The sequence below is a fragment of the Pinus tabuliformis genome, chromosome 2_2, assembly GCF_031772625.1.
Source record: "Pinus tabuliformis cultivar Carrire ecotype Pingquan chromosome 2_2, CPIR1, whole genome shotgun sequence".
In the NCBI taxonomy this organism is placed as follows: domain Eukaryota; kingdom Viridiplantae; phylum Streptophyta; class Pinopsida; order Pinales; family Pinaceae; genus Pinus; species Pinus tabuliformis.
This window is the reverse complement of record NC_142300.1, coordinates 1,240,644,201-1,240,655,146: the sequence shown is the minus strand read 5'-3', so window position 1 is coordinate 1,240,655,146 and position 10,946 is coordinate 1,240,644,201. Positions and strand designations below refer to the sequence as shown.

The following is a 10,946-nucleotide window of genomic DNA, read 5'->3' as shown; positions in this document are numbered from 1 at the left end:
GGCGAGCTATGGCATAGAAGACTGGGCCATTTGCACCATGGAGCCCTGAAGATCATGCAACAGATCTCTACCAGATTACCCAAGGGAAAACTTGAGCAAACGAATACATGCAAAGGTTGTACCTTAGGTAAGTGCGCGAAATCTTCCTTTCTGGATCGAGAGAGTAGAGCTGGAGCAATCCTAGAGTGAGTTCACTCAAATGTTTGTGGACCTTTCTCTACAGCCTCCACCACTAAACAAAGGTACTACGTTATTTTTATTGATGATTTTTCTCATAGATGCTGGATCTAATTTATGCAAAAGAAGGATCAGACCTTCTTGAGGTTTTGTGAGTTTAAAGCCTTGGTAGAGAAAGAATAAAATAAAAGCCTTGCGTAGCGACAATGGTGGAGAGTATGCCTCCCAACAGTTTAAGGACTTTTTCACTACAGAAGGAATTAAACGGGAGTTGACGGCACCCCATAACCCACAACAGAATGGGGTGGTCGAAAGGAAGAACAGATTGATTATGGGAGTAGCTCAAGCGATGTTGCATGACCAAAGCCTACCACTGCATTTGTGGGATGAGGCATGAAATACAACAGTAAATTTGCATAAAAAAAGCCTGCACCATATACTGGGGATGAAGACACCTATGGAGGCTTTTTTCGGGAAGTGACCTAATGTAAGTCACTTCTGAATCTTTGGATCATCAGTTTACTGTCATGTGACCAAAGATGCCAGGAAGAAGCTAGACCCAACAATTGATTTGGGAATACTTGTGGGGTACACAGATACACCCCACAACTATCAGGTGTACCTACCTACCATTCAGAGGACAGTGGTACACAGGGATCTGAAGTTCGATGAACAAAAAGCCATGCGATTATCACATGAGAGGGAGCTCAAGTTGCATGTAGAGGTGGAACTTTCAGTTCCGAAGGAGGAGGAGCCTCATATTGATGTTGAGCAACCGCATGCAGAGGCTCCAGGAGTGGAGACATCCACTCATGCTGAGACTTCCAGAGATGGGCGGAAACGCTCAAGGGAAGATGACAAGTTGATGCTAGATGCGCGAGAGAATGTGGGATAGCCATCTTCTCAGTGCAGACAGTGAAGGTCACCCAAGTGGTACACTGGGTACATGGCCCTGGTTGGGGAGTGTGTAGACACCGAACCTTCTTCATTCGAGGAGGTAGTGCAACAACCAGTCTGGATTGATGCAATGGTAGAGGAGTATGACTCTATCATTTAGAACAGTGTGTGGGATGTTGTCCTAAGACCTCAGGGTAAGTCAGTGGTGAGTTCCAGATGGCTTTACAAAGTAAAGCAGGCAGCTGATGGCACTGTTGAAAAACACAAGGCAAGGTTTGTTGCCCGAGGTTTCTCATAGGTCGAGGGGATCGATTACGATGAGACTTTTTCTCCCGTAGCAAGGTACTCATCGATTAGATCGATGTTGGCACTATCAGCTCAGATGGGGTGGAAGATCCACCAGATGGACGTGAAGACAACATTCTTCAATAGGAAGATTGAGGAGGAGGTGTACATTGAGCAGCCAAAAGGTTTCGAGACCTTCGAACGTGAGTCGCATGTGTGCTGACTCAAGAGGGCTTTGTATGGGCTGAAGCAAGCACCCCATGCTTGGTACACCAGGATCGACAGCTATTTCATCAGGTTGGGCTTCACTAAGACTGAAGAAGATGCGAAACTTTACCACATCATGGTAGAAGGTAAACCATTGATCATTGTTCTTTATGTCAATGATCTGATTTTGACAGGTGATTATCAGCTGATATAGTTGTACAAGGAGGACCTTGCAAGAGAGTTCGAAATGAAAGACATGGGTCTTATGCACTACTTTCTAGGCATGGAGGTGTGGCAGAAAGATGGTGAAGTATTTATGTCTCAAGGAAAGTATGTCAATGAGATACTCAAGCGCTTTCACATGGAGAAGTGCAAGCCTATGGAGACTCTAGCTGGGAACTAGAGGAAGGAGTATGCTACTTCAGGTGAGGTAGTAGTTGCTACTGTTTATTGGTAGCTAGTGGGTTCACTTATGTATCTAGTGAACACATGACCCAACTTATGCTTTGCGGTGAACCGACTAAGTCAAGCTACGGTTCAGCCTACCAAGTTGTTTTCGAAGGCAGCGAAGCATGTGCTGAGATACCTCAGAGGCACGTCTCAGTTTGAATTATGGTATAGACGAACAGAGGGAGTGAAGCTTCAATGCTTCACAGATGCGGATTGGGCAGGGGGTCCATCAGACCGGAAGAGCACTTCTGGAGGAATCTTCAACCTTGGTTCAGTTGTAGTTTCCTGGTACAACAGGAAACAAAGATCAGTTGCACTTAGCTCAGCAGAGGCTGAATGCATGGCTGCTAATCAGGCTGCATGTGAGGCCATTTGGATGCGAAAGATTCTAGTGGGATTGTTTGGTCAGAGGATGGATCCAACCGTGATCTACTGCGATGATTAGAGTTGTATCAAACTCTTTGAGAATCCAACTTTTCATGACAGGTCCAAGCACATTGATATCCGATATCACCATCTTCGAGACTGTGTGGTCAAGAGGATCATGATGTTGCTGTATGTTTCAATGAAGGAACAAGATGCAGATATTTTGACTAAGGCATTGTCAAAATTCAAGTTCGAGTTCCACAGAGACAGGATTGGGGTTACTGATAATCCCTTTCTTGTTGAGAGGGAGTGTTGAAAATAGCAACAAGAAATGTTAAATATAGAAGTGCTAAATTTAGTACTACTATTAATAACATTTCAGAATACTTTCCTATTTTAGTTAGTCCCTAAACTAAAATAGAGAAGTAAAAATTCGAATTTGATCTTAGCAGTTGTTTGTAAAATAATTAATTAATTCACCATGAGTTAATTAGTTGTAGAAAATCAAACATGAAGTCTATGTGGGGACATGCAATAGTTTCTCCATTAATTGAGGAATTTATCCATCAGTTAAAGAGATAAGGATGAGTTGTAATGTTGAGTTATAATTAGTTGGCTCAGTTAATTGAGTCAAGTCCAGTTAGATTAATTCAAAAATTTTGTATTGTGAGTTCAGTTAGTTAATGCATGCATGCATGTAACTGTTGCACTTCAGATAACTGAATATTCTCTCATAAATAACTCATGCATGTCAGTTCAGACAGAGACCTAGTTGAGATCAGATGGAGGGGCAATGTATTATCAGTTGTTAGAATATTCCATTGTGAATATTTCTTGCATGCAGGAGGAATTCTTTCCTTGAGGATTGCGCAGTTACTTCTTCAAGTTTTGTGAGTGTGATGAGGCAAATTCACACATGTGGCATCACTGGACCCCAAGAAAAATTGCGTAAGGAAATAGGAGGCTTGGAGGTCTTGAGGAGGATATATACCGTGTCTATTCAGTCTGTGAGCTGTATTGTTTGGTTGTAGAGAAAGCAGGATAGCTTGAGAGCTAATTATTTTTGTAACTTGAACAAGATTTCCACTTGTATGATAATACAGAGATTCGGGTTTTAGGTTAAGGCTTTCCCCATGTTATTTTTTATGTGTTATGTGTGATTGATTTCTCATTCTCAGTTATATGTGTTCTCATTGATCTTGCTCAATTCGATTAAGCTTCCGCAAAGTTTGTTGTAGAAGTAGATTTTGTATTTTGCTTTAGTCTATTGCATAATCTGTTGATCTACAATGGGAATTTCTACATAGAATACAATCATTGAACAAATTGGAATGTTTGGGTTAGGAAATTACCACCATGTGTGCTTTCTTTATCTTGTTGGGAGGCCTCCAACTAGGTATCTAGGTCATATATCTCATTTTTTGCTTCAAATTTCTCTTCATTGAGATCACTAACAAAATAGTGGTTCAAAAGCACATAATTCATACCTCTTGTTTTGACTGTCAATCTCTTGAAATAAGTAATAAACTATTCCATTATGCTAAAGTGGCACAACTTGGCCAACATTACTGAAACATTAACTTATTAATTTCAAATTGAGCTAAATTCCCTGCGCAAACTAGTTCTTAGAAGGGTACCCCCCACATGCATTCTAATTTCATTTCCACCATCATTAATGCTCCATGTGTAGACATAACACACCCACTCTAACTTTCAACTATTCATCATCAATATCCTTGAAGGAAAAGTAAACTTTTGATTGACCGACCCATCTTGCTAGATCAAATCCATTAAATTTGTTCAAATCTACCTCAAGGAATCTATGAATCATAGGAGTTGAGTGTTATAAAAGGTGACCCAATGCAATTACAATTACTCGATAAAGATTTCCTATTATTTTTTTAACCATATTTTATCATTATAAAAGTCCAACTAATTATTAATGTTGGCTTGGAAGGTGGACATCTTGTTGTTGATGTGGATTTGGAAGATGGCCATGCTATTTCATCTTTCCTTCTATGAGTTAAGACATGTATCTTGGCTTCCAATTGGGTGATCTTGGCCTCCATTCTTGTGATATTCATACAACCACATGGATCCACTTATAGACTTCCCAATGAGCTATGCTATTGTGATCAATGTTGCATGGGAATCATTTTAAGATAGATCATCCACAATGGTCTAATCAATCCAGAGATAACTTATAGACTTCTCTCTTTTCATTCTAACAACTTTTTCAAATTCTAGATATTCCATGTTCTAAAATAATTTTGTTGCATGGCTACATAAGTTTGCTCTCTAATATACTATGGAATTTCCGAAAATAACAGTTGATTAAACTTTTTCAATATCGAGGATCAACTTTGTCTTTAGCCATATTACCTAATTAAATATAACACCCACATTTTAAAGACAATTTTTTTGGTTGAAAATATGTTCTGTTTATGCCTAGCGGGCATTTTATCACATTTTAGCGCACACATGAGTAATCAGCCTTATAACGAAACGAATGGATGCAAAGCCTCTTGTCGGGATTATGTTTGCCTTACCAGTATCACCTCATCATAGTTGAACAGTTCATATGTTCATGACGTTTACTCCTCCAAAGTCAGTAACATGTATTTTGCTAAAATAAAAATAAAAAAAGCGGTGCACACGCAGTAACATTAGGGAAGGTAGCCCAGAACAAGCTACGAACAGATTAACAGAAGACAGTGATGGCTAGCAGATTAACAAAAGAGGCAACCATATATGCAATACGGCTACCTGGAAAAAGGAAAGAAAATAACATAGCGATACTTAAACGTTATATCATCGCCTAAGCGATATATCAGTAGCACTCATAAAGTGTGATGTTCAAACGGAGTCGGAAATAAGCCTCTCCCTCAAACGTATCGGTGAAAAGGGTGGTGATCCCTCTTGCCATGAAAAAATCACCAGTGCCTCCCACCACTGATAAATCCCTGTATTCAACAGTGGTCGGATCAGCCCCGGCCAATGTGATTGTGCCTTTATAGTCTGTAGAATTCAGCACAATCGTGCACGCAAACCAGGCGCTATAGGTGTTCTTCATGTCATAGAAGTATAATCCCTGAGCTCTGCCCACAGGAGGGGAGTGCAGATTATTGTCGAGTGTGAGAGGGTCGTCGAAGACTACCATATCTCCGAAGTTGTGATCGTTGCTACTAAAGAGAGCGGTAAGGTTTTTCCCGTGAGGAGCAGCCACAATGGCAGATGTTGCGTTGTGCTCGTTGGAGCCATTGTAAAGGATGTCATGATAATACAAAACCAGATTCATGCAAGGCTTCAATCGAAGCCTAGTGTTCTTATGCCCCCTTCTATTATTGGCTGCATACACCTTTTCCAGAAAAACTGGAGCCCACAACAGAATCCATAGAAACCACAAGTTCAAGAGTTTAGCACTTGTCACGCAGTTGGCCATGCTCGGATTCTAAACATAGGGCTCTGCTGAAATTTATGGTCGGATCATAGGCATAGATGCAACTTCTAAAAGAGAAAGGAAGTATGTGACTCAAACTATGTGAGTTCCATCTCGCTTACTGATCTATTTATAGACAATTCTAGGAGTGCTGCTAGTCTCAAATAAAATAACATATAAATAATTATTTTCCCTAAGTCACAAGAATACATATATATTCCATTAACACTAAGATAGCGGCCTACTTAAGCTTTACGAAAGAGATTAAAAGCGTTGAAATCTTCAGAGGAAATTGAACTGATTTTGATATTTTCCTGAACCTGCGGTAGGCCGGGAAGTATCAGTAACCTAAGGATATTTCCTTCGCCCATAGGAAAATATATCTATATCATTAAGATTACGTAAAATCACTGGTACCACCCTGAATCAGTAGAGTCCGGATTAGACTCTGAATACACTTTCACTATTTTCAAGAGGGTACGTGACTGTCTGATTTTTGCAGCTTTGTGTATCGAATTTCAAAATATCCTCAAAATCTTATCTTCCACCTAGTTAAATTAAAACGCCAAAGTAGATAATAATCTCACCCCTTCCTCAATTTGTATATGCAATAAATATGAAAATAGATAAAACCCAACTAAATTTCAATAGAAGCTAACATGAATTTCTGATATTTCAAATGTTAGTAGCTTTAACGAATGTTGTAATAGCATCAATAACGGTAGTTCAAAATTTTCTGTCTCAATTTAAAAAAGTTAAGTTGCATTATTCTGTTTGCTATTGCAATATTTCCTTTGATGCTGGTTTTTTCTCTGAAAGCTACTGATGTTCAAATCATGTACTTACGGTTTCTCATTTATTTATTTATTTCGTTGGGAGTTTGAATGTTAGCGTGGTGGTGTTAATATATGATTGTTTATGCACATGTTTATTTGGTTGTCCGTTTTGTTTGTCAGACTTCATTTTCTTTTCTCCTTGGATTCATCTTCCTTGGCTCTTTCAACATTGGGATTCGGATGCTATATTCGTCACCTTTGGTCCATTTTCCTTTTAAACAATGGGATGCCGAATTTGTGCTTATCATTCATTTACCTTGGATCATTTTTCTTCGCTCTATAAACATTGGGATTTGGAAGTTGTCCTTGAGAAAGGCTTGGAATCTGATCAACCCACATGTCAAAGAATTTCAGGTAAAACCAAGTTACCAGGTATATATAGAGTTTCAATGAAAGGGAAAGTGGTAATGGTGGTAATGGTCTTTGATGTTTAAATTGTTTTGTTTTATTAGAATGTGTTAATTATTCTCGTTATGTAGAAAGTATTAGATGCATTTATTTAGAAAGGGTTAGTATGCACGTAGAAATATGTTGAAGAGCTATAACTATTTTAAATTGATTATTATTACTCAATTAAAATTATTATAAAAGATTTTTTATATTTATATTTGTGTTTTTAAGTTATTTAAACAATTTAAATTTCATAGTTATTGGTATGATTTATTTGTATGTTTTATCTTTATCTAATGTAGAGATTGGGTTTCTTTATTTTCTTTATCATATTGGTAAAAGGATTTGAGATATATTGTTGGAACATTAGTATATGATATATTATATTCTAGTAACAATAATTGTCTCTTGGTTGGGATATAATGACAATGGTTTTGCAGATAGCATGGATGAGGAAAAGTATTTCATGGTATGTTTTCTATCTTAGTTTATTCGTGATTTCATGGGGATTGAAAATGTAGCTTATTGTGACTATCTCATCTAAGAATGTAACATAGCCCATTGGTCCTGAAGATGAACCTCATTAGTAGGTTTGAAACATTGGCCATCAACTATTGCTTATGTGATTTGTCTGAAAGCTTCTACAAAAATAAACAACATGAGTTTGTCAATTAGTATTAGGTGATCTACGACAATATCAAGAAGGACCCACACTAGTGACAATGGCTCCACAATAGGTTACTCAAAGAACCATGTCTTAATAAGAAAAGCAAGCATATTGATACAAGATATCACTTCATTAGAGAATTTGTAAACAATGAGGAAAAATGTTGGAAATCTTGTAAATAAAAAAGACTAATTGACTCACATATTTACAAAGCTATTGATTGTATTTGAGTTTTATAGCAAGAATTTAGGTAGTGTAAGCCTCATTGGGAATTAGACCAACTAACGATCATGTTATGATTGTAAGCTCATAGCTACATTGTTCAATGGTTATTATTATACATCTTAAGGAGTCTTCATGAGAATTAGTCCAACTAACAATCACGCTATGATTGTAAACTCATAAAGGCATTTTTGAATGACTAGTATTATAACTATTAAGAGAGTGTTAAAGTGTGTTGTAAACTCAGAGAGACATTGTTGAATAATTAGTATTATAACTATTAAGAGAGTGTTAGAGTGTGTTGATTACTCTCTTACATATAGATATATACATGTAGGAAAATTCCAGTTTATGAAAGAATCATAGTATACATAGTGAAAAGTGTAAAACAGCTAAAATAATCTAAAATGACTATTATTAACAAACTAATAACTTTTTATAAAATACTGTTATAAAATTTTCCATATATTTATATTTTTATTATTAACCCATTTAAATTTCATTAACCATAACTTTATTTGTATATTTCATTAAATTATTAATATAATCTATATGTGTTTATAATAAATTGAGTTTCTTTCCATATTCATTGCCATTCACTCTTCCTATATACTTATATTTATATGATCAACCAATTTGTTTTTCATTAACCTTAACTTTCTTTATATAATTCAGATAATTATTAATATAATTTATTTATGTTGTTAGAACGGATTGAGCTTCCTTTCCATGTCCATCACAATTCACTCCTCATTCATTCATGTTTTTGTCCTTACTATTTGAAGTTTTGTTATTAACATTATTTAATCTGGTTGTACTGCCAGTTGTTTATGTCTCTGTTTTCTATAAAAAATTTCACCGCTAAGACTATAAACGAATGGAAAGGTCATGCTGTCTAAAATCTTGCTCGTTTGAAGAGGATGTTTAGCTTCTTTTAAAGGATTCGTGAAATTCGTACTGAGAGGAGAGCACGCTTAACCTTCACGGTTCCCACCTCGAAGTAAATGTTTTTAAGAATTTCAACCAAAGAGAATCACTTTGCGAATCACGACAACAATGTGGCGTTAACAATAGTACAGAGTGTTGTTATTCACGATCGGTCCAAATAGTTTAGGAAGTCTGTACCGAGAGGAGAGCACGCTGTACCTTTCGACCATGAGGGTTTTGCCTTTAATGTTGCATTGCATAATACAAAGGATATGGTCCTTTCACGATCGGTCCAAATAGTCTAGCAAGTCTGTACCGAGAGGAGAGCACGCTGTACCTTTCGACCATGAGGGTTTTGCCTTTAATGTTGCATTGCATAATACAAAGGATATGGTCCTTGTCCATCAGCAATTCAATTACCTCCAATAAATTATGCATTCAAAGTAATACCATTTAAGCATTAATAACAGAAAGACTAATGGGGAACATGAATTACTAAGACAATAATGATATAATGGCCCACCTGAATGAGAATATGGCGACATTTATTTCAGACTCTATAGCATTTTAAATGCGTTTGACATGGCCGCTCGATACCCAGAGCATATTGATCTCCGTTTCTTTTTCAATAGCAGTGGCATAGTGGTGTGTTATATCGGGGTATCGAGTGGCCATGTCAAACCGCATTTAAAATGCTATAAAATCTGAAATAAAAGTTGCCTGAGAATATTTAGTTAAAATCTCATGCTCTTGCACTCTTCTACTAGAATGTAAAGGCTTACACACAAACCCTATAAAATAATCACAAACCCTATAAAATAATAACAACATAAAGAAACACAAAACCACCCTTTCAACTGCACACCCATGCTTGCACACCAGACCTCTTAACAAGAGGAAGAAAATTATAGAGAAAGTGGAACCTTGTTCATTCTTTTTCTTTATACGCGCATATTGTTTATTGATTGACCTATAATTAAGGAGGAGAAAGTGGAACCTTTGATTCTTTTTCTTTATATGCACATATTGTTTTTTGATTGACCTATAATACAAGAGTATATTATGTCTGACCATTAAAAATTAAGGTTCAAAGTCCTTTGAAAATTTAAATTTAATGTTTCTATTAAAATAAAAGAGAAGGTGAGGTTGTTTATTAATTGATCTCCTTCACTAAGGAGTATATCTTGTATGACCAAAGTCACGTTTTTCCGGTTTCTAATTCGGCAATATGGGTTTATCTTGTTTATGTAATTTTGTTTTATTATATTCTCTTAATATAATCTATCTGGTTTTTTCTTTCTGAAAAAAATATATCTTGTATGACCATTAAAAATTATGATTTAAAGTATTTTTACATTTTTTAAATTCTATGTTTTTATATGATTATTAAAAATACAACGGAGTGTGAAGTTTTTATAATGGGATATACTATTAATTGTGTGTGAGTTTACTAAATATATAAGTTAGATATTTTACTAATTATCAAAATTAGTATATAAATTATTGGGAAGAATATATTTAAGTTGAAATTAAATAAAACATAAAAATAATGGAAGAAAATTTAACAAAATAAGCTAGTCTAAATCTATTTAACTTTGGATATATCATGAATTTAGAAAGATTACATTCTTGAAAGTGAAAATCTTTTTTTAGTGTAGAATATTATTAATTAATTAATAATTTATTATGATTAATAAATTAAATTATTTATAATAATATTATTAAATTAATATTTATATTAATTAATTAATATTTAATAATAACTAATTTTCTTAATTAATGTTATTATTAATGATAATGTTAATGTTGATTAATGTCCATTAAGACCAATACGGTCTATTGGACCTTAAAAATAGTAAGAGATTAATTGAGATTCTTTGACGTTTTATTTCTATGATCGAAAAGAAGTGAGAGAAGTGTTCCTAGTTCATCATAGTTTTGTTGACTTAGCAAGTCAAGAAGGTCGATAGTGTGGAAAATATTTTGAAAATTAGAATAGATGTGAGTAAGAGCTAGGCAATCAAAGAGAAAGTGTTTTCCATCTTCAACCCTCTTAGTATTGCAAATGTGACAAACTCTTTCG

The 10,946-nt window shown here is 35.6% G+C and overlaps 1 protein-coding gene across 1 annotated transcript; it reads right to left on the bottom strand.

Moving 5' to 3' along the window:
- Positions 1–5,022: 5,022 nt before the first annotated feature.
- On the bottom strand, positions 5,023–5,919 carry LOC149197981 (disease resistance response protein 206-like). Its single transcript, XM_089404036.1, has one exon. It carries the CDS (start codon positions 5,822–5,824, stop codon positions 5,213–5,215), a length of 612 nt encoding a protein of 203 aa, XP_089260162.1. The 5' UTR covers positions 5,825–5,919; the 3' UTR covers positions 5,023–5,212.
- Between the last annotated feature and the right edge of the window lie 5,027 nt (positions 5,920–10,946).

What these genes read in the sequence shown, in the direction of transcription:
- LOC149197981 (XM_089404036.1), bottom strand. Translation starts at nt 5,824, where the DNA reads ATGGCCAACTGCGTGACAAGTGCTAAACTCTTGAACTTGTGGTTTCTA.